Raw genomic sequence first — 25,018 nt, 5'->3', positions numbered from 1 at the left:
ATGGGAACATATTGTATATGTATAACTGATTCACTTTGTTATAAAGCAGAAGCTAACACACCATTGTAAGGCAATTATACTTCAATAAAGATGTTTTAAAAAAAAAAAAAAAAAAAGCAATACTGCTTGCAGGGTTGGGGACAGTTGCCTCTGTGACGGAGTTAGGCTAAACACGGCAATGCTGAAGGTTTGCAGAAGGCTTCTGGAGGGCAGCGCTTGAAGTAGGGGCCTTTGTTAATTTCTATTTCTTTGGTTCACAGGAGAACAGTACCAAATTAAAATAATATCCCCACTGCTCTAAATCAGTGTCTTCCAAGTGCCATTCATTCATATAATAGTGCCACAATTTTTATTCCATGTGTTTATAAACTGCTATTTTTTTACTTAAACTTTTTCTTAATATCCGAATTTTTGCTTTAAAAAGTCCTACTTAAAAGGGAAACTTTATAACAGCACTGTAAATAGAAAACTTGCAGCCCTTGTCTTAAGCAGAAGATAACTGTAAAAATAAATACATAAAAAAGACACACCAGGGACTTCCCTGGTGGTGCAGCAGTTAACACTCCGCGCTCCCAATGCAGGGGGACCGGGTTTGATCCCTGGTCGGGGAACTAGATCCCACATGCATGCCGCAATTAAGAGTTCGCATGCCACAACTAAGGAGCCCGCCTGCCACAACTAAGACCCGGCGCAACCAAATAAATTAATTAATTAATTTAAAAAAAAAGACACAACAATGTTTTAGCTAGATATAATTTACTGCCTGTTAAAGGCAGTACTTGAAGAGGACTAGGGTTAGACAGTTTGTTTTCACAGGAGGCAGTCTGGATTTTTTTTAAAGTACAATGGGAAATCACTGAAGGATTTTAAACAGGAAGAGACATGTTCTGATTGGATATGTTAACAACACTTTCCTGGGAATTAAAAAGAAATTTTTAAAAAAAAGAAAAAATGAGAAAAGACAAGAATTTAACAACTGAACAACAACATCATCCACTTTTACCTAACTGACAATAATAAAACACTATGCTCTATTGGAACCCTTGGGCACTGTTGGTAGGAATGCGAAATGGTGCAGCTGCTGTGAAAAACAGTATGGTGGTTCCACAAAAAAAATTAAAATAGAATTACCATATGGGACTTCCCTGTGGCGCAGTGGTTAAAGAATCCGCCTGCCAATGTAGGGGACACAGGTTTGAGCCCTGGTCTGGGAAGATACCACATGCCGCAGAGCAACTAAGCCCGTGCACCACAACTACTGAGCCTGCACTCTACAGCCTGCGAGCCACAACTACTGAGCCCGCGCACCTAGAGCCCGTGCTTTGCAACAAGAGAAGCCACTGCCATGAGAAGCCCGCACACTACAACGAAGAGTAGTCAGCCCCCACTTGCTGCAACTAGAGAAAGCCCGTGCACAGCAATGAAGACCCAACGCAGCCAAAAAATAAATAAATAAAATAAATGAATAAATTAAAAAAAAAAAAAGAATTACCATATGATTCAGCAGCTCCACTTCTGGGTATATACCCCCCAAAATTGAAAGCAAGATCTCAAAGAAATATTTGTACAACTATGTTCACAGCAGCATTATTCACAAAAGCCAAAAGGTGGAAACAATCCTAGTATCAACAACGAATGAATGAATAAGCAAAATATGGTATATGCATACAATGGAATATTTTCAGTCTTAAAAAGGAAGGAAATTCTGACACATGCTATAACATGGATGAACCTTGAGGATATTATGCTAACTCAAGTAAGCCAGTCACAAAAAAACAAATACTATATAATTCCACTTTATAAGATACCTAGAGTAGTCTAAATCATACAGACAGAAAGTAGAATGGTGGTTATCAGGTGCTGGGAGGAAAGGAGAATGAGGAGTTATTGTTTAATGGGTATAGAGTTTCAGTTTTACAAAATGAAAAGGGTACTAGAGGGACTTCCCTGGTGACACAGTAGTTAAGAATCCGCCTGCCAATGCAGGAGACAAGGGTTCGATCCCTGGTCTGGGAAGATCCCACATGTTGCGGAGCAACAAAGCCTGTGCACCACAACTACTGAAGCCCGTGCACCTAGAGCTCATGCTCCCCAACAAGAGAAGCCACCGCAACGAGAAGCCCGCGCACCACAACGAACACCCAACGCGGCCAAAAAAAAAAAAAAAAAGGAAGAGTATTAGAGATGGATGGTGGTGATGATTGCACAATAATATGAATTTACTTAATGCCAAAGAACTGTACACTTAAAAACGGTTAAGACGGGGGAATTCCCTGGTGGTCCAGTGGTTAGGACTCCGCACTCTCACTGCCGAGGGGGCAAGTTCAATCCCTGGTTGGTGAACTAAAATCCACAAGCTGTGCAGCGCGGCCTCCCGCCAAAGGAAAAAAAAAAAAGATTAAGACAGTAAAATTTATGTTACATATCTTTTACTACAATTAGAACAACAACACTATACCCAAAGGCTGCAGATTTTGGTTTCAGCAACTGGTGACCCATTCATTGAGAGAGGGAGGAATATGAAGGGAGCAGCCTTGGGTAGGAGGAACACTGAAGAGTTTTGGAGTGTGCTAAGCTTGATGTCAACTCGACAATCAGATGGAGATGTCAAATAGGCAGTTGAATATCTAAATTTGAAGTTCCAGAGAAAAAGTTAGAGATAGAATTACAGACTTGGAGAATTACAGACTTGGATTTTAAAAAGGATACATATACTTAATTGGGGGACTATTAGCATATAAATGGTATTCAAAACCACTGGACAGGATGAGATCACTTAGGGAGAAGGTAGTTAGAGAAGAGAAGGGAGAAATAAATACAGCCACAGCCTCGAGCAGTCCATTCAGAATTAAAGCAGAGGGCAAAAAATCATATTAATGAAGGGAATCGAGCAGTGAGATAAAGAAGGTGCTTTTTCAAAAAAATCAGATGCCCAGACCCAGGCCCTGTGAACTTGGTACTCAAGAGGTAGAAGGCAAATATGTAGTTTTAAAATCTCCCTAGGCTAGTTCAATAGTCTGAATATAAGTGAGAGAGGGAAGCAGGTGAAATGCACAGTAGTAGTGGGAGTGGGAGGAAGGAACAGAATTGGGATATTATAAGGTACCATGGACAGGACTTGGTGACTGACTAGGCGTGGGATGGTAAGGAGAAGAAAATTAATTACATATTGTTTCTTTCTTGGGAGACTGGGAGGTTACTGCTGTCATTAAAACTAGTAATACAAGGTAGAAGGATAGAAACAAGGGTTTTGGTTGTTCAAGGAGCACAATGATCCTACTTTGTCAGTTAAGGAACTGAAGTTAGAGAGCCCAAAGTTATATAGCTGGTAAGTAGCACAGAAGGGCCTCAACCTACGTCTGATTGACTCCAAGCCAAAGTCTGAAGTACCAGTGGGATATTACTTAGTGATGTGAAAGTGGTCAGGGCAGCTGAAGTCTTAGGAGCGATGTGATCACCCAGGGAAAGAATATACAGATCGATATATTATTATCCATATACTTGGGGTAATTCTTAATAATGGTACAATGGGCCTTCCTCCTCATCTAAAATGAAGATAATACTGAATTTGTAGATAATGCCCACTGAGGGCAAGGACCTTATCACAGTTTTTATATTCCTAGGTTTGCAATGCCTGGAATAAAATGACCACTCAATAAAAGTTTGCCAAAACTTTGAAAAAACAAAACAAAACCAAAAAAAACCCAAAAGTTAATAACCAGCCACAATTAGAAAACCGCTACACTAGGGACTTCCCCAGCAGTCCAGTGGTTAAGACTCTGCCTTCCAATGCAGGGTGCGCAGGTTCGATCCCTGGTCAGGGAACTAAGGTTCCACATGCTGCGGTGTGTGGCCAAAAAAAAAAAAAGAAAAAAAAAAGAAAAACACTACACTACATGAGAACAACTATTTCTGACCAAACTATAGCATAGTTTTTTTTCATTTCCTCTCTATGTTGTATGCTACAAATGCACTGTTTTTTTCCTGCACCACAATAATGTCTGTTTTATGAATTGTTTTGCTAGAAGTAGTAGATGGAAGATACAACTCAGCGAGACAGGCACTCTTATCCTCTGCTGGGTGTAAAATAAGTACTTTCTGGAAAGACAATTTGATAAGATGTATCAAGAGTCTTAAAGCCCTAACTCAGTAATCTTACTTAGGAATTTATCCAAAGAAAGCAATAAGAGATATGGCCAAAGATTTAGGTTGGAAGTAATCAAAAATATCCCACAATAGAAAAATTATTAAATAAACCATCATATAACCATAGGGTAGAATATCATATGGTGCTCTTAAATCAAGTTTTTGAAGAACACTTAAGGATACTAGAAAATGCTTTTGATAAATATAAATTTACATATTTTATTTATTTTATTCTTTTGGCTGCGTTGGGTCTTCGTTGCTGCACACAGGTTTTCTCCAGTTGCGGTGAGTGGGGGCTACTCTTCGTTGCGGTGCGCGGGCTTCTCATTGCAGTGGCTTCTCTTGTTGCGGAGCACAGGCTCTAGGTGCACGGGCTTCAGTAGTTGCGGCATGCGGGCTCAGTAGTTGTGGCGCACAGGCTTAGTTGCTCCGCAGCATGTGGGATCTTCCCAGGCCAGGGCTCAAACCCGTGTCCCCTGCATTGGCAGGCGGATTCTTAACCACTGTGCTACCAGGGAAGCCCCGCTTTTGATAAATATAATGAAAAAAGTAGGATATAAACTATACCTAGTATGACCATGATTGTGTGTTTATATGTAAACATATACATATATGAAAATTATATATACACTTCCCTAGAAAATTATGTATATATTTATATTATATGTATGTATATATTTACCTAGAAAAAATATTAGAATATACCAAAACTACTATAAGAGTCTCGCTGGGTGGAAAGATTACAAGAGATCCTAATGTTCTTTATGTTTTTCAGTATTTCTAAAATTTCTGCAGAAAGTATATTTTTATTTTAAAACTCAAAAAAATATGATAAATAAGATAAAGACAGCACTCACCTTCTTTCTTTTTCTAGAAGAATTTCTCGTGGGGTCAGGCTTTTCAAACTCTGCTGACTTTGCCTCTTCCTTCTCCTCTTCCTCATCAGGTATCAGAGAGTACTTGGTCCCACCTGGTTGCATGAAACAATCCTTTGCAAAGTGGCCTGAAGAAGAGAAGTAGGAAAGGTAGGGAGGCAAGAGGCAGTCTCTCACCTTAGCAGCTGGATCTTCCCTAGAAGTTCCTGAAGGGCTGGCTCGTTCAGGAGGTACTAATGAGTTCATTCAGAGCAGCTGTTGCCTTCAGAGCAGATTTTGTCACCTCAAGATGGCACTGCTCACTTAACCAGAGCCAGACAAGCATCTGGTCCTAGAGCTGTGGGAAACACTGGCACCGCTTTGGAATGGCATAGGACATGAGGATACAGGCTTGTGCTGCCTTCCATTAGCAACTGGGCTCAGGAATTTTTAAAGGTCTATTTGGAACTATTCCTGACAATGAAAGGCTGCTCCAGAGAGCAGAATACTTAGCAGAGGGAGCCGAGTGGCAGGCCAAGCCCTAAAGGAAGACAGCTCTTAGGCAGCAAGCAGGAAGGCAGCACTCAGATTCAAGCTAACACACAGAAAGACAGCAGTCACCTAGGGGCACTCAACATTCACAGACTGTCAGGTCTGGCAAGGGCCTGAGAGATCATCAAATCCAACACTGCATTTGCAGAGGACATGAAGGCCCAGAGTAGAGAAGTACCTCAAGGTCACACAGACAGCAGCAGAGCTAAAACTTACCCCAGGTCTCATACCTCCCTGCCCTGTGCTCTTTCTGCTGCACCAAAACCAACCACCTTTGGCCTGCCTGGGCCGAATTCCATCTCTCATTATTCTTCTCTGCCTCATGTAACACCTGGTGGACACAAGTTGAAGGTAAGAGAACCCTACCTTCCCTGAGCCTACACTGCTATTAAGGGGCCATTTAACAGATGCTACACGGCTGGTTTTGTCTGAGCTTTTTGTAGACCCTCTCTCAGGGGCACAAAGAATTTGATGAAGTCATCAAAAAGCTATGTGTAAACTACTTTGCAACTCGGAGTCCAGAAGCGGGATGGTGCCTGGAAGGAGAATACAGCATAGAGTTTTCCAAATATCTATGCTGGAAATGGTCCCACAATACTCATGAGGAAGTATTCTTTCTATTTTATTTTTCCCTTCCTCCCTCTACATTAATGATAAATTGGGGCTTAAACCCCACGACCTCAACCAGGGCACAAATCTGCTACCACTCATTGTAGAAAAATCAAGAGAGCTGGGTAGGTGAAAGGCTAGGGAGAAGGGGTGACAAATTGAGGTCACTCTGAAAATGAGAAGCTGGCAATACCTCTCATTATAGCTCCAACAAGGGAAGTCAGGCTGAAAGAGCTCTTTAATATTTGAGTAGGACTGCAGGAAACTTGAAGAAACAAAGCTAAAAGGAAGTGACTAGCCTGTATTCTTTATTACTAAAAAGATACTGTATTCAGAACTCTGAAGTTATAGAGATAAAGGTAATAAGCAAGAAAGAGCTTGACTTGGATCCTTAAGGAATATATTTCCAAGTCACTTAATTTTTGCAGCAGAACAATAATCATCCTTAGAGATAAAAACTTAGAGTGTTAATCATAATCCAACACTCTTACCCCTCCTGGCATAGTACATGGGGACCTTGCCCAGGGAGGGCATCACCCGTAGAGAGAGGGGAGTAGTGGTGGTGGTGTAGTATCTGGCAGGGCCAGCATTCAGAAAAGGAAACAGAAAAAGCAACAAGCCATGAACTCTGATGTGAGTCTAGTAGGAACAGCAGATGAGCAGGTGAGGCCAGCATTTGGCTAAAAACCACAGTGAGCTAACTCACACCAGGGGACCTCCCTCATCCCGTAAAGGGTCATCCACAAAGAGAGAAAAACTGAAATGGTAGAGACTTCGCCTTACCTTTACAGCCACACTTCTTGCAGGTAGTGTTCAGGACAGCCTCGAGGGTGATCTTCTGCCCAGTGTAATCCTGGAAGGACCGCCTCCGCCTCTCTTCTTGCCTGTAATGAAATGATACTGACTGTTGGCCCTCTTAAGAGATGTGGCCAGAGATACTACAAGTTAATACTCTATGTTGTTTTTCTGTTTTGTTTTGTCAGGAAGAAGGGAGAAAGGAAAAGCACTGGGCATAAGAAAACAGGCAGTGAAAGAAACGACATGAAATGACAATTTTTTTCATTGAGGACAAGGCTCTGAATTAATCATTATGAATGAGACTAGATTTCATCTCACTGACGCACAGGGGATGAAGATATAATTACTCACCTTGCTAAGCCCCCTGCAACCTTTACAAGGTCACTCCTGGGTTTAAAAGACCTTCAAAAACTTCTTAGAAAATCAAGTCTAAGCTCCTTGGTATTCCAGGCCTTTCAGAGTCTGTCTCTAACTTACTTTCCCAGACTCATCTTGCACAATATGCTCAAGGCAAACCAGACTATTTTACCTTCCCCAGATGGTTCACTGCTTTTGCTCAGGCAGCTCCCTCTTTCTGAAATGCTCTGCTTTCCCTCTTTACTCCCACTTCACCACCTAACTACACCCAAACATTTCAAGGCTCAGCTCAGTTACTGCCCCTCCTTCTAACCAGTTATCTTCCCTGAGCCCCTCAGCCAGAATTAATCTCTTTGTTCACATTCCCATAACACTTTTTAAAAATTCTAAACATTTGACCAAAGTATAAAATACATACAGAAAAGTGTTCACAAGTATACAGCTTCACTGATTTTTACAATTTGAAATATCCCAGTAACCAGTACTCAGATAAAGGAGCAGAATATCACCAGCACCTCCGAAGCCCCTCTAGTCACTGTGCTTCCCCCAAGGGTAACGACTATTCTAGTTTCTAACAGCATAGAGTAGTTTTACCTATTTTTGTAAATTATATCAACAGAATCAGAGAATGGGCCCTTCTGTGTCTGGCTCCTTTCGCTACTTTGTGAGATCCATCCAACTGTTGTATGTAGTTATGGATCAATTATTCTCATTGCTGCAAAGTATTTTGCTGTTGATGGGTATTTGAGTAATTTCTATTATGAAAGTGCTTCTGTGAACTTTCTAGCACACGTCTTTTGGTGAACATTTATATGTACATGCATTCCTTTGGGAAATGCCTAGTTCCACGTAGGAGGGGAACTACTGGGTTGTAGGGCATCTGCCTTAGTAGACACTGCCAGACAGTGTGTTTACCAATTACACTCCTACCAGAAGAGCCAAAGTACCCTAGTTGTCATAGCTCTTATTTTTTACCTTTACTATAACACACAGTACCTGCAGAGTACTCTTAGAAAATGTTTAATTGAAGAGTATCACTCCTGATCATTCTTTCTTTCAAACTCTAACTGTATCCTATACACATGTTAATCCTAGCACATATCACATCACAGAGTTATGTTTCTTCTCTAGATCATGGGCCCGTTTAAAAAATATCTTACTTGTGTTTATTTCCCTGGCACCTCAGCCCAAGGCTTGGCAAGCAACAGCATCAATAAATGCTTGTTGGGGCTTCCCTGGTGGCGCAGTGGTTAAGAATCTGCCTGCCAATTCTGGGGACACGGGTTCGATCCCTGGTCTGGGAAGATCCCACATGCCACAGAGCAGCTAAGCCCGAGCACCACAACTACTGAGCCTGCGCTCTAGAGCCCATGAGCAACAACTACTGAAGCCCGCGTGCCTAGAGCCCATGCTCCGCAACAAGAGAAGCCATGACAATGAGAAGCCCACGCACCGCGACGAAGAGTAGCCCCCGCTCGCCGCAACTAGAGAAAGCCCACGCGCAGCAACAAAGACCCAACGTAGCCAAAAATAAATAAATATATTTTTAAAAATTAAAAAAAAAAAACCTTGTTGAAATTTCTTTGTTCTTCATCCAAAATATTTTTCTTTACCTGAACATCTTTAACTTTGACCTCTGACTTCACCTAAGATTTTCCAACCAGGTCTCTGTAGAGTCCAGCAAAAACAGAGAAATATTCTGCCAAAAGAGCCACATTACCCAGAGAAATGCAGGATAACAATATCAAAGCAAAACAGAGCTACTCACTTCACAAATTTCAGCCAACAGTTTCATGGGATATGTGGGGTCAAGAGAGAAAACAGAGAGGATAAAGATACTCCATATTCTGTCCCATTCATTCTTTAAAGTTCAGCTCAAATATCATATCTTCTATAAACTCTACCACAGGCAGAGTTAAATACTCACTTTATTTTACTGATTTGTTTACATTTTGCCTCACCCTCTGTACCACAACCAGGACTTGAATAGTAAAGTCTATGTCATGTTCTTCTCTATATCTGAGCAGAGAGCACACCATCTAGCATACTGTTGTCCAAAAGAATGCAAAGATGGACAGTTCTATAAATTTATGTCTGTACTGCTGACTATTTATGTCTATGGTTAATGAGCATTTCAAATGTGGTTAGTGATTGAGGAATTGGATACCAAATTTTATTTACTTTTTTTAAAAAATTAATTTATTTTATTTATTTTGTCTGCCACTGTCATTGTCATTGAAAGGCAGATTCTTAACCACTGCGCCACCAGGGAAGCCCCCAAATTTTATTTACTTTTAATTACTTTACATTTAAATAGCCTATGTGACTAGTGGCTTCCCGGTTGGGACAGACCAGAAAAGCATATGGTTTAAGTTCTGAAAATGTCTGTTCAAATCCCTAGCTTTTGCCCTAGAAGAATCTTAGTCAAACGATAGGAGGTCTACTGTCTGGTATAGGTCATGCAAGAGGGTCAGTTCAAAGGGTGAAGCTTGAATAACAAAAACCAAGGCGAGGAGAGTGGAGAAGTAAATGTGAGTGAGTTACTTATCAACAGGCATAAAGGTTTAGGTAAGGAAGATGAGTGAGTTCTGGAGATCTAATGTACAACATTGTATGTATAGTCAACAATACTATTATACACTTAAATATTTCTTAAGAGGGTAGATCTCATGTTAAATGTTCTCACCACAATAAAAGAAAATTAAACAAACAAACAAACAAACAGAAAACCCCACCAAGGCAGGATCTTGGGGACATAACTTGAACAGTCACGAAAACTCCATTGCTTTCGGATGTCCTTATTTGTAGAGCTGAGTTTCAAGTGACTATAAGTTGCAGCTTAATCAAACCCTCATTATAATCAATTCCAATACACTGCAGATTCAAACATACCCTAAGCCGAATCATACCTCCCACCTAACGCCCAATTCAACAAATGTGTCACTCACCACCTGTCTCCCTTTCTGTCCTTATTGCCATCATGCTAGTTTAGGCTTCATTACATTTCACCTAAACAGTAATAATTCATTTACTGGTCTCCCTGCCTCTAATCCATCCAGCACACATAGTTGCATTAATCTTTCTTTTTTTTTTTAAGTTTAATAAGTGGCAAGCACCAGTGCTAGTACAATGATATGAGTAAGTACATTAAAATGATAGGACATGGTAGATAGTCTACCAGTGGAAAGAGATAAATAAATGGATAATTACAGTGTGGCGATACATAAATGCTCTTTCTAAAGACTATACTATGCCGGCTAAACCTAACTGGAAACTGCATTTAACCCCTTTCCATTTGCAGATTCACTTATTAGATGACCTTGTTAATACTTTGGGGCCTGAGGGAATGAAATACAAGACAGCTAGATTTTGATGAAAAATGAAAGGTAGTTGACAAACTGTGTGTAGCTGCAGACAGCATGAAGATACTGAGCCTAACAGGTTGAGGCCAGAGAATGGGGTACCTGGAGAGAATAATCTGCTCAGGAGTCTCTCCCACTCAAAGGCTTTAAAAAACATTCATATTCTTTGACTGCTATTCAAAGCTGTTCACAATCTGACCCCAACGTATCTTTCAAGCCCTACATCCTAGTACCTGACCATACCCTCTTCTTTCCTTAAACAAGACTCCTGAATTGCCATGTGCTTTCCTGCTTCATGCCTTTCCTCAAACTATTTCTTCTGCCTGGAATACTATTCTTTCCCCTGCTGCCTGACAAAATCTTATCCATTCTTCAAGACCTAGCTCAACTGTCACCTCTTCTCTGACCATCAGGGCCTGATATCAACTCTTCCTCTTCAAGGTAACTCCTAGAATCCTTCCTTTAAAACACTCCTTTAACATTTATTACATGTTGCCTTAAAATTAAAGTTATTTGCATAATTATCTCATTACACTAGGCAGTAAGGTCCTTAGGCAGAAACCTTGGTATTGCCATTATACCTCAAATAGAATATGAGCCCAGTAAATATTTGTTGAATAATGAGTAAATGGATGCACTAACTAAACAACTACTATACATTAGGCACTATGGGAGATTAAGATGTGGCCTCTGCCTCACAGGTTTTATATATTCTTTCAAAAGAAAGGGTATGATAATCTCAGATATTAGAGGAAAAACAAAGAAACATTTTAAAACAATAACTACAAGTAGCTGCTATATGTTAAGTTTCTACTATAGATTAGACAATTAGGCTCTTTATAAACAAGATTTTATTTAAATCATACCACCATTTCTAAGATGTAGGTGTCATTACCTCCATTTTGAAGAAGCTGAGGTTAGCTAATCTAACCTCAAAGAGGCTAGCTAATCTGCTCAGGGCGGTATACTAGCTTGTGGCAGAACTAGGACTCTTTCTGATTCAAGTCTAACTCTAAAACCTGTCATCACTCCACTATGCCATGCTTCTTTCCTAGATGCAGTCTAGAAATAGTTTACAACAAAAGTTACTGTTCGGTCACTTAGTCATTACTAGAAGTAGTCCATACATAAAGACACATTCATCATAAAAGCAGGGGGTCCTTTCCCTTCCCCTCCCTTGTTGTGAGAAAGAGAAGTAGCTCTTTTACCTTACTTGTTTTATATTTCATCCTTATAAGGGTGGCTTTGGGAAATTTCACTGCTTTTAATGAGTCTGTATAGACAGGATTCTTTGGAGCAGAAGTAATTTATTACAATGCAATCAGTAAATGCCAGACTTAAATAACATTTCTGAGCTCAGAGTTATAAAAGATTTCTAATGTAAAGTGTTATATAACCACAGGCAAGTTATCACCAAGCATCAAGCTAAAACTAAGAAAATAAAGTAAAATGGAGATAACACCCACTTTGCAGGTTGTTATGAGAATTAGATGCATTGAGGTACACAAACCACCTGGCATAATGCCTGGCACATAGTATGTATTCAATAAACATCATTTCCCTTCCTTTTAGGTAAATTTCCTTCATATCCAAAATGATTTTGCTCAGAACTATAAACCTAAGGGTTTCCAAACATTGTGCCGCCAAGATCCCACTCAAACAACATTTATTATTTTTTTCTTGTTTTTAAAAAAATAATCAATAACATGATGGCCACTAAGAGCACCCAATTAGCATGAGATAAAGAATGTGATATTTTATCATCAGAAGCAGTGAAATAATGTCATGGTTAACCTGAGGATAAATGTATGATTTTTTAGTTGGCTTTCTGAAATACTTGAAACAGTTCATAAACCCCCAAGACTTCTTCAAGGGATATTAGCGACCTAGGAACCCCTGGTTAGAAACCACTGGCATATACAGGTATACCCTCGTTTTATTGAGCTTCACAGATATTGTGTTTTCTACAATTTGAAGGTCTGTGGCAACCCTGAGTTGAGCAAGTCTACTGGCGCTATTTTTCCAACAGTATTTGCTCACTCTCTGTATCTGTATCAAATTTGGTAATTTTGCAATATTTCACACTTTTTCATTATTATTATTATTATATTTGTTATGGTGATCTCTGATCAGTGATCTTTGATGTTACTATTGTCATTGTTTCAGCATTTTTTAAGCAATAAAGTATTTTTCAATTAAGGTACATACACTGTTTTTTAGACATTATGCTACTGCACACTTAATAGACTACAATATAGTGTAAACATTACTTTTATATGCACTGGGAAACCAAAAAATTCATGTGATTCACTTTATTAAGATATTTGCTTTATTGTGGTGGTCCAGAACCGAACCCACAGTATCTCCAAAGTATGCCTGTATTCAAGAAAGATTTTGAGACAGCAAATTCCCTGTATCACCAGACAGTATCCTACAGAGAAAATTTTCCATTCATAAATGAAAGGTCAGAAGAGCCAGTGAAAGTAAGGTGTTGTGTTCAGAACACAGCATATCCCAAGATGCAGGAGTCTAAAACCCCATTGGAGTTATTCCTCCTACATGGTCTCTGCCTTTTTTCAGTCCCAGAGCTAGGAGAAAGGCAAATAACAAATATCTCATGATGAATGCTTGTTGGCTAACTGGTTAAAGGGCAGAAGCAGAAAAAGAATAAGGGGAAGGAAATGAAACCATTGACATTGAACCATTGCACTTCTATGCTAGGAGGTGCATGTTAGCATTTCATCTTGGAACTCTATGCAGTAATGTGTTATCTATAACACTTTATACCTCCAAAAACCAAAGCTCACAAAGGTCACATAACTCATCAGTTTCATAGTCTACAAATAGTAGAGTTCCCAGGTGGGCCTGATTCACTACAGCATTCTGTGGTTTGAGAAGTAGAAGGATTTTAGCCTTTCCAAACATTGTACCTACTCAATGATAACGTTGTTGGGGTCAAGGTCCTTCCCAGTCCCTTGGTTGACAACTTTCATGGAGAGGGATACTTTTATCCTATCATTTTTCATCTGAAAAAAACAAAAGCAAAGTCAGCAAAAGCTCAAAGTACATCATTTAGACTGCTGGTCTAAAATTATCTAAGAATTGAAGTTTTTATCATGTAACAAACACTGAGTTCCTCTTATGGCCAAGGTCTTGTGCTAGGAACACTGTGGGTACTAATAAGCATAACAGGCAGATATTATGGCAAAAGCATTTTAGGAAATGGTTTTCTTATCATTCTTGACCCTCCTGGGGGGAAAGACAAAAATGGTTGCTCAGAAATCTGGGGCCTGTGGAAGTAACCAGGCAGAAAATAAAAGCTGTTTCTTTTAGATAGTTCAGCATAATAATCTGTTCAGAGATCCATGAGCACAGAATAGGTTTCAGAACATTCCGGTGGACTAGATCTCCTTTTGGACTTCACCTAAAAGCTTCGTAAACATGAAAACAATTAAGAGCATCTTTAAATGTGAAGACAGTTGTTAGCCACATTGGTCTTCTTTTGCTTCCTCCAGCACTTGAAGGCCCTCTTCACTTTGGGGTCTTTGTATCAGCTATTCTCTTTGCCTGGAATATTCTTTTCCTAACATTTCACATGACTAGTTCCTTTTCCTTTGGGTCTCAGCTCATATACCACCCCCGCAGAAAGCCCGTTCCTGACCCCTTTACCTAAATCTACCTCCACATTGTTTGAACCTATTATAGCACTTACTGTAACTTGTAATTATTTTTAATTACTTTAGCTTGCTTACTTTTTATTTGTCTCCTCCAGTTATAATCTATATAAGTTCCATAACCACTGGAGTCATTTACATCTGATTCTTATATCCCTCAGACCTAGTACATAATAAGCACTCAAATACTGTTGAATAATATCTCTTTCAGCCTGTCTCCCCTGCCATTCTCTGGTAAAAGAGCAGGTCTCGGTGTATCTGCACATCTCTCCTGTGGTCTGTCCACACCCACAGACCCTCAAGTGAGTTGCTGTTAACAGGATCCTCCAGTGCTTTCTCATTTGCCTCACATTGCATGGTGCCAGGTATGAGGAAAAAATGACTGTAAACTCTATGCCCCTTTTTGCTTTGGTCCAAATTGAAGTGCATATGGAAGATTTCTACTAAAAGATAGTCTCACAGATTAAGTTTTCTTCTCTCTTTTTGGTTCTTTACTTTTTTGGTATTTTCTCCGCACCCACCATGTGGGTGAACTTCAGGGAAGGAAGTTTTATAAACATGTACTTATTGCACCACACTTATTACATACAGTTCACACCATTCCTTCTGAGTCTGCATGACAGACAGCCCAAAGGTTTAAATTCAAGTCAGATTATAGTGGCAGGATTCAAAAATAAGATTATCAGCCACGGTTAACAATGCATACACACTCATGAAATATCATCATGAAATACTAAGAAAATCCCAGCTTTTCCTAATCCTTTCTAATGAGTTAAAGTTGCACAGAACTTTACCTCTCGTCCAATAAGCTTCACCCACACTTTGTCTCCGACATCTACTATCTCAGAGGGCTTATCCACGCGACAGGATGACATGTGAGTTCGATGGACCAGACCTGAGCACAAGAAGAAGAAATAAAATAAGGCACAGGGCAAGTCTGGTATTCATACTCTAAATAACACAGTAAGGAGAAGAGTTGGAGATTCACTGAAAAAGGTTTCATTAATTTAAAACTGCAAATTAAAACAATTTGAGGACTTCCCTGGTGGCGCAGTGGTTAAGAATCCGCCTGCCACTGCAGGGATCGAACACGGTTTCGATCCCCAGTCCGGGAAGATCCCACATGCCACGGAGCAACTAAGCCCGTGTGTCACAACTACTGAAGCCCGCGCGCCTAGAGCCCAGGCTCCGCAACAAGAATAGCCCCTGTTCGCCGTAACTAGAGAAAGCCCATGTGCAGCAACGAAGACCCAACACAGCCAAAAATAAATAAATAAATAAATAAATTTATTTATTAAAAAAAAACAAAAAACAAAAAAACAATTTGAGATCACTTTTTATACCTAATCAACTAACAAATATTCTTTAAAATAGTGTTTAATGTTAGTAGAGATGTAATACAACAACTACATTTATATAATACTGGTAAAAATACAAGTTGGTAAAATTCTTTGAAAACAAAGGGCATAGAGATGTTTATACCTTTGATGCAAGAATATCACCATTGGAATTTTTCCAAAAGAAAAACTCGATAGAGGCAAAAATCTATGGCATATAAAAATACTTGCAGCATTATTACCTACCAAGGTTAAAAATAAAAATTACGAAACAATCTAAACGACGAATAATTGGAAAACAGCTTGGTAAATTATGATAAATCTTTCAAAAAAGAGTAAACAGGGACTTCCCTGGTGGCGCAGTGGTTAAGAATCCGCCTGCCAATGCAGAGGACATGGGTTCGAGCCCTGGTCCGGGAAGCTCCCACATGCCGCAGAGCAACTAAGCCCGTGTGCCACAACTACTGAGCCTGTGCTCTAGAGCCCGTGAGCCACAACTACTGAAGCCCGCGCGCCTAGAGCCTGTGCTCTGCAACAAGAGAAGCCACCGCAATGAGAAGCCCACGCACCGCAACAAAGAGTAGCCCCTGCTCGCCCCAACTAGAGAAAGCCTGCACGCAGCAACGAAGACCCAACACAGCCAAAGAAGAAAAGAGTAAGCAGCCATTTAAATTACAGTTACAGGGCTTCCCTGGTGGCGCAGTGGTTAGGAATCCGCCTGCCAATGCAGGGGACACGGGTTCGTGCCCCGGTCCGGGAAGATCCCACATGCCACGCAGCGGCTAGGCCCGTGAGCCACAACTACTGAGCCTGCGTGTCTGGAGCCTGTGCTCCGCAACGGGAGAGGCCGCGACAGTGAGAGGCCCGCGCACCGCGATGAAGAGTGGCCCCCGCTTGCCACAACTGGAGAAAGCCCTCGCACAGAAACGAAGACCCAACACAGCCAAAAAGAAATATAAATAAATAAATAAATTTAAATTACAGTTACAGAAAATAATTATAAGTGAAAAAAGTAAATATAAACAAGGTGGCATTTTTAATCTATTAAATTAGCAAAATATTTAGAAGATAATATCCAATGTTGATATGAGTATAGTAAAATAAGAAATATTTCTGAGGCTAATAGAAATCTTTAGAAATCATTTAGCAATGGCTATCAAGAGTGATAAAAATATTTAATAAAATTAAATCCTTTTCCTTGTCTGTCCAAGGTCCTTTTCTGGGAGAACCACCTTCCTTACATTCTAAAATAATCTGGTCAGTCCTTGTAATTTGGTTGGAGCTGATCTGACCCCCAGCTGTGGGCACATGACACAGGCATAGTCAATCAAGTTACTTCATTCCCCGGGCCACAACAATTGACTGGTTCAGGGACAGACACAAGATGCTAGCTAAATCAAATCAACTTTCTCAAGCCTTTTGTCAGGATTATAAACTACAAAAAGTTACCAATGCTCATCTTTACCGCCAGGCGGCAAGAGTAAGCCAGAGGGAAGCAAAAGAAGAGCCTGCATAAACAAGCGACCAAAGCCCTGAAGGCATAAACTGAGCACCTGATCCAGCCCTGGTGGAAGCTAAATTTACTCCCCAGCTAAATTAGCCAAAACGTTTCTCCTGTATTTTTGTCCCTTGCGACCAAGAGTTCTAATAATTAATTTGACCCATAATCACTCTGAGTCTAAGAAAATAATCTTAAACACAGAAAAATCTATATGCACCTAGAAAAGTGATCTATATCAAAATATTCAATGGTTTTTTTTTTTTTAATTTTATTTATTTATTTATTTTTGGCTGTGTTGGGTCTTCGTTTCTGTGCAAGGGCTTTCTCTAGTTGTGGCAAGCGGGGGCCGCTCTTCATCATGGTGCGCGGGCCTCTCACTATCACGGCCTCTCTTGTGTGGAGCACAGGCTCCAGACGCGCAGGCTCAGTAGTTGTGGCTCACGGGCCTAGTTGCTCCACGGCATGTGGGATCTTCCCAGACCAGGGCTCGAACCCGTGTCCCCTGCATTGGCAGGCAGATTCTCAACCACTGCACCACCAGGGAAGCCCTCAATGTATTTTTAAGACAGAAACAAATTAGAAACAACCTAATATCTAGCAATAGGGTAATGGTTAAGTCAACTACGGTACAGCTACTTGGCCCATTAAAAACAATGTTCAAAAGATTATGTAAAAATACATCAATAATGCATTCTTTTGCAAATATTTATTGAGTGCCTACTATGTGCCAAGCATTGTAGGCAACTAGCATTTTCTCATTTAAATAATAAAAATGCTTAACGCAGATTCTAAAAATTAGAAAGAAATAATCTAAACTGCTATGGAGCGCAGGTTAATGTTTTATTTTCAGATGTTTCAATAATAGAGAAAACTATATTCTGAGGGAAATGAATATAATAAACAATTATTTTGAATGAAAATAAACCAGGAATCTAAAGAAAAAACTTGACAAGTCAAAGATTTATGTCCAAAAAACCTGCCCTACCTGAAGTTTCCTGAGAGAATTACTAACCTTTATTCTCAGTCTCTCTCTCACACACATGCATACGCAAAGTTGTCAGCACATGCCTGTAACTCAAAATATCTACCCTCTGTGTCTGCAGCTCCTGTGGGAAGCCACTGCTTTCTCTGATCATGGTTATTGGGTCTCTCAGACCTATTTCAGCTGATTCTGGAGGTTGATAGCCTATCATTCAATACCCCAGGAACCAAAATATTCTATATACATTATATAACCCATGTTTAAAATTTTAGACTATCACATAATCTCTAAATTGGATAAAATTCATGGAGCTGGGCTTTTTTCTTTTTCATGATCATGTAATGAGCAGAGTAACCTAAATGGAAAATCCGGAGAGGAAATTCAGATGCCCTAAAGGAATGGGAAACGTTTCATTTTGACATTTTTCCGCTGTAACTGTCCTCTAATTCTAAAATTCACTTCTTTCCTGAACTGCTAATGGAAGTTGGGAAAGAAATTACTGTTGAACCTAATATAGTTGAGAGAACATTTTTTTTTTTTTCCTCAAACAGGTCTATTTATTGGAGTACCACAAAGAAAGAATGAGTTAACCATTTGTCCTTCTCCCACGTGATCCCAAAGCAGGATATTTTCTGGCCCAGTCATCCCTCTTAGTTAAATATGGCACTTTTGTAAAGCATTAATAATGAAAAGCTACAAACAACTTAAAATGATTATGTGGTACATCTGAATGATAGAATAATGCATTTAAATGTTTACAAAAGGTATTTTAAAAGAGAAATGTTTAACATTCATTAAGTGTAAAAGCTGCAAAATGTATATATAGAATATAATCTTAATCTCAATATGTTAATTTTTATGCACATATGTGACTATAAAGAAATACACCGAAATGTTAACAGTGCCTATCTCTGTGTGGTAGTAATATCACACAACGATCATTTGCTTTGGTAGTTTTTTCTCTTATTTTTCTATAAGCATGCAATAGTTTTAACCACAAAAATTTTAACCATAAAAACATATATATATATATAAGCAAAATGTAAAAATAATATGTACACTATGATTGAAATTATGTAAAATTATGTCTCATATGCACACAGACGAAAAGGGAACATAAAAATTGTTATGCTGGGGTGTAGGATTTTTATAGTTGAAACATTAATGGCTTATCTCCTTAGTTTATTGGGTGAATTAAACAAGAGAAATGGTCTAGCCCACAGTCTTGAATGCAAATGTCAGGTAGGCAGTTGGATATGTAAGTCTGTAGCTCAGAGAAGGGGTATAAACTGAAGATACAAATGTAGGAGCCTTCAGCATGCAGATGCTTACATGCCAAAATACATTAATCAGACTGTCAATTTAGTGACTGATTCGGTGATAGACACAATTCACCAATTTATTAATTTACAACAGAGGATATACTTTTCTTATACTTGGAAGGTTCCAAGTCCTTATCTAGGTAAACTACCCACTGACCCCAGTATCAAATACCTAAAAATTAGATTAGTGATCAAAAATTGCTTCAACACGGAATCAGAACAAAAGGCAGACAAACGTTTTGAGAGATGTTTCCAGTCCATGAAGGTTTAACGGACCCCCTCATAAAAGAATCCATCTCTCTAGTTCCTACCATCAGATTCATTTTTTCCTTATTAAGGCAAAATAAACACTGCCATCTTCAGGCTCTCAGGCTTTCTTTTACTATGTTCCAGAGATTGATATCTGCTCATATAATCTCTCCCTAGTAGAATGATACAATCAATTAGACTTCAGCCTACTAAACTGCAATTTCATTCCAATCCCTTTTTCCCTAGAATTAAACCCAGATTATCTTGTTGAAGTCTTGAATGCTCCCAACTCCTCAGTCACAGATTTATAGGCAATTACCCGGTATATTTCTGTCTATGGCTAATCCTATACTCTGTGTAGGATTCATCATTAGTTTCATTCTCAGAAGACAGCCTGAATTCTTGGGAGGTACTTCATTGTTACCCACATACACCACCAACAGTTGGATTAAGTGTATATGGTAGAAGGCACCAAATAAAACATGAGGCTCCCTCCTTGGTACTGGGTATCTCACTAGATAACAGAACATCCACGCATTCATTTAAACCTTACATCAGCCCTGTGACATAGGTTCACATGAGGAAATAGTCTAGAAGTTAAGTAAATTGTCCAAGGTCACAAAGCTGATAAAGAAAGAACTGCAATTCAAATATGAGTCTGTCAGGTCTTCTACAACACAGCAGATATTTCTCCATTTTTTTCTTTGTTATCGATCTGTTATCTTTTCAATTAAAAAGAGAAAGATCTCATCTACAACAGTAGGAACACATCTAATTCTGTTCTAGCAAATGCTCCAGAACAGAAACCAACAAAAATGCTTTGCTCATCATGTCACATGGAAGGGGAGAGTGTGTGTCTGGATGTCTGACATTAAGCCATAAACGCCCAAAGGGCATATCAAATCCATCATCATTCAGTAAACCTAACATAACACTTAAACAGAATGAGTCCCATCTGAGTGTATGCTGGTAAAAGAAAGAAAAAAAAATTCTGACAACTTGGAAAGAGCTAGCATCTAAATCGCCATATGAGAAAAACAGACTTAGCCTATTATAGTTCTCTTAAAAATATTCTCCCAACTGTGTTAGGTTCACCATTAATTTCACAAATTCCATTGACAATAAAGGAAAGAGGTTAAAACTTACAAACTATTAGGGGACAGCTGCAGCCCAAAAATGTCAACATAAAAGGTCTCCTTTATCTTTGGGGCATCTGAATTCCCTCTCTAGACTTGTCAAATAAGTTATCTCCAATCAGCAGTATATGACAATAATGTAAGCACATAAATTAAAGTGCTTGCACATCCTTTATCTTGTTGAGATTATGGATTCGTTCAAACATTTACTAAATATCCACTATATTATAAGCAAAAATGGATCCAAGGATGAGTAAGACATGATCCTGCTGGTCAAGAAACTAAAGTATACACATCATCCCATTTCACAGATAAGGAAACTAAGGCTCAAGGACTAAGCAACCTGCTGTAGTCAAGAAGCTAGCAACTGGGGGAGCTGGGACTAGGATTCATGTATTCATTTAATAAAATTCAATGAACACCCACTATATCTCAGGCACTGTAGTAGGCCCTGACTCATCCCAACAGCCTAACTATTCCACAGTTCAGTGGATTAATGGCAACTTCACTTATTACACTACATTGTAATTTGTTTACAACCCTAGACTGTGAACAATTTGAGAGCAGCAGGGACTATGTTTTCTTATCTCTGTGTTCCCACATAACACACTGACCAGAAAACAGAACTCAATAATTATTTGTTAAACCTGAATTCTTTGCTAAAAATATTTGTGCTACTACCACAAGCAAGGCACTTTAAAAGTGGTTAACACTGAACAATCTCTACTCTCAAAATTTCATAGTTTAGTGCTGGTGGGCAGAGGATAGTAGAGAAAAAAAGAACATCATAAATATATAGGGCTGCATTGTCCACTATGATAGTCACTAGCTACAGATGTTTTACACTGAAGTTTAATCAAAATAAACAAAATTTAAAAGTTGGTGGGCTACTGTATTAGAAAGCACAGATGTAGTATAATACAAAAATATATTCGGTCTTTGTCCCTGGTCCCTGCACAGAACTCTTAAAACTCTTGGAATTTCCCCAGTGATAGGGGTGTCTTTGTAATTCATAGTAAGCCCCTTTTGATCATACTAGAGTTTATGCTAATGAGGTGACTTAGTTGTGGGGCCCCTTGATAGTTTCTGGATGGAGCTGTCACCAGAAAGATCAAGTGATTAAAGGATTGGAACTTTCAGCTCCACTGACCTCCGGGGGGAGGGGCTGGAGATGGAGCTCTATAAAAACTCCTGAACAATGAGAGTCAGAGAGCTTCTGGGTTGGTGAACACCTTAGCTTGCTGGAGGGTGGTATGCCAGAGGACATGGAAGCTCTGTGTACCCCTCCTCCCATATCTTAACCTATACATCTCTTCCGTTTGGCTGTTCCTGTTTGTATCCTTTATAATAAACCAGCAAACAAAAAGAAAGTGTTTTCCTGAGTTCTGTGAGCCATTTTAGCAAATTATCAAATTTGTGGAGGGGGTCAATGGAACTCCTGATTCATAGTGGGTCAGCAAGAAATAAGGGTGGCTCAGGACTTGCGACTAGCATCTCAAGTGGGGCATTCTTGTGGGCATGAGCCCCATTAACTTATGGGACCTGACACTAACTCCCGGTAGTGTCAAAATTGAATTGTTAGACACCCCGTTGGTGCGCGGAGAACTGGAGAACTAGTTGGTGTTAGAAAACACATCAGAACAAATATAGAACATTTCCATCACTGTAGAAAGTTCTATTGGACAACACCATGAGAGGGGAAGGAAAATCTAGTTTAGACCTCAATACTAGGAAGGGGTCTTTAACTCAGTAGTGATTAAAAAATTCTGAAAATAGAAATCTGAGGAAAATGACTCAAATTAGAGTCTACCTTCCTGAATGAGAGATGTTAAAATCTAGAGACCAGTTATTTCATAACTCAGTCCTTTCAGGGTGGGACTTAATAATCTTCCTCCATTCAAGGGTGGAGAAGCTAAAATACACTGTAACTGCTCCAGTTACCCAATGAACCTACAGAAGTGCCCAGGATTAGAACTCACAGAGTTTCCACCTAATTATTTGGCTCCCTGAGCTCCCCATCCAAGGCTTGTCTCAGCACAGCTGTCAGACTGACAGATTGACTTGTAAACTGGCAGTCACAATCAGAGGCATCACCTGACAGGCTATGGACACGAGTTTTAGACTAACTGCTGGAAGATGGCAGGCCTTTAATTGCCACACAGTCCCCAAAGTGTCACATAAATACTCAAGTAAGGATGAGACTTTCAGGTACTGGCAGCTATGGCAAGTACACTGACAAGAAAAGCTGTCCTCGGATCAAAAGAGGTGCATACCCTATAGGGATGAGGATGAGTTACACCTCATTACATCCCAGTGAACATAAAACGAGAAACTTTATTACAGATTGCTTTTTGCGAGCTTGGAAACTACTGGTGAGCCATTTCTAATTCGCCAAGATGCAATTTGCAGCAGAGTACAGTCTCCAAGGCTAGAGGTATGGCTTTATTAGCAAAATCAGCTGTTGGACTTCTGTAAAAGAAAAATTTTGTTTTAAAAAATTGCAAATAGTGAAAGTCCCTTTTCCATGTACATCTCTCCCTTAGCAAACCAAGCTCCCCAGAGGTGACCACTGTTAATAATGTGTTGCCTATTCTTCCAGACTTTCTTCTAAATATACGCAATAATGTTTAAAATACTAGGCATATGTAAACATGCTTTAAAAGGGGGAAGGGTCATGCTATACAAATTCTTGTGCAACATGCTTTTTTCATTTTGTTAGCTTAGACACCTTTCCATTTCAGTAAATTGACTTACCCTGTTTTACTGATGCACTTTTCCCCCTCACTTTAACATCTCTGAAATTGGAATGCTTCTTATAACCAATGGTGTCTTACAACTGCTATCAGTCAGGTATCAGTGTGGTGGAATTGTATAAAAACTTTCCACTGACCCTTATGGTAAAAGGAAGACAGTACCAGCACCAAAGTATCTTAGAAATACAGTTATCATTCTTTTTATCATCTGCATAGTTCACTGCATAGATGTACATAATTTATCTAATTCCATACTGCAAACTATATTCCCTAAAGAACTGCTGGATCAAAAGAGTAAGCACATTAAAAACATTAACAGGGGACTTCCCTGGTGGCGCAGTGGTTAAGAATCCGCCTGCCAATGCAGGGGACACGGGTTTGAGCCCTGGTCCGGGAAGATCCCACATGCCGCGGAGCAACTAAGCCCACGAGCCACAACTACTGAGCCCACACGCTGCAACTACTGAAGCCCGTGTGCCTAGAGCCCGCACACCGCAACGAAGAGTAACCCCTGCTCGCTGCAACTAGAGAAAGCCCTCACGCAGCAATGAAGACCCAATGCAGCCGAAATAAACAAACAAATAAACAAACAAATAAATAAATTTTTTAATGAATTTTAAAAAATAAATAAAAAATAAAAAAAATAAAAACATTAACAAGTATTACCAAAGTATGTAACAATTTACGTTCTCAATAGTAAATGGGGGCTTCCCTGGTGGCACAGTGGTTGAGAATCTGCCTGCTAATGCAGGGGACACGGGTTTGAGCCCTGGTCTGGGAAGATCCCACATGCCACGGAGCAACTAGGCCCGTGAGCCACAACTACTGAGCCTGCGCGTCTGGAGCCTGTGCTCCGCAACAAGAGAGGCCACGATAGTGAGAGGCCCGCGCACCGCGATGAAGAGTGGCCCCCGCTTGCCACAACTGGAGAAAGCCCTCGCACAGAAACGAAGACCCAACACAGCCAAAAAGAAATAAATAAATAAAATTTAAAAAAAAAGAAACGAAGACCCAACACAGCCATAAATAAATAAATAAATATTTAAAAAAAAGTAAATGAAACTATTGTTGGAAATACCCAACACTTTAAAAAATATTTTAAAAATTAGATTCACATGTAGTTGAAAGAAATAATACAGAAAGAGCTCATGAACCCTTTACCCAGTTTCCTCCAATGGTAACATTTGGCAAAACTAGGATATCACAAAACTATCACAACTAGGATATCAGCACTGATACTGTGGTATAATAAGAAATATGTATTTGGTCTTTGTCCCTGGTTCCTGGCACAGAGCTCCTAAACTCTCGGAATTTCCTGAGTGATAGGAGCATCTAGTGATTTATAACAAGACCCTTCCAATCTTACCCAAGTTTATGCTAATGAGG

General features: G+C 39.6%; 1 protein-coding gene across 2 annotated transcripts in view; it reads right to left on the bottom strand.

Annotated features, from left to right (window-relative positions):
• The window catches only part of ZCCHC17 (zinc finger CCHC-type containing 17), a 57,417-nt gene that overhangs the window by 13,407 nt on the left and 18,992 nt on the right, over positions 1-25,018 (bottom strand). Inside the window, exons 4-8 of one of the 2 annotated variants that reach the window (XM_059917691.1) lie at positions 15,147-15,247; positions 13,613-13,704; positions 6,945-7,045; positions 5,004-5,149; positions 4,340-4,622 (exon numbers count right to left, since the gene is read on the bottom strand). In XM_059917691.1, coding sequence (XP_059773674.1) covers positions 4,608-4,622; positions 5,004-5,149; positions 6,945-7,045; positions 13,613-13,704; positions 15,147-15,247 — 455 coding nt within the window. In that variant the 3' untranslated portion in view covers positions 4,340-4,607. Of the gene's footprint in view, positions 1-4,339; positions 4,623-5,003; positions 5,150-6,944; positions 7,046-13,612; positions 13,705-15,146; positions 15,248-25,018 lie in introns of those variants that run through there. The other variant, XM_059917684.1, reaches the window with a different exon arrangement.

This window comes from Balaenoptera ricei, chromosome 1, assembly GCF_028023285.1.
Source record: "Balaenoptera ricei isolate mBalRic1 chromosome 1, mBalRic1.hap2, whole genome shotgun sequence".
NCBI lineage: Eukaryota > Metazoa > Chordata > Mammalia > Artiodactyla > Balaenopteridae > Balaenoptera > Balaenoptera ricei.
Note: the sequence above shows the minus strand (reverse complement) of the source record. Positions and strands in the feature narration are given on the sequence as shown.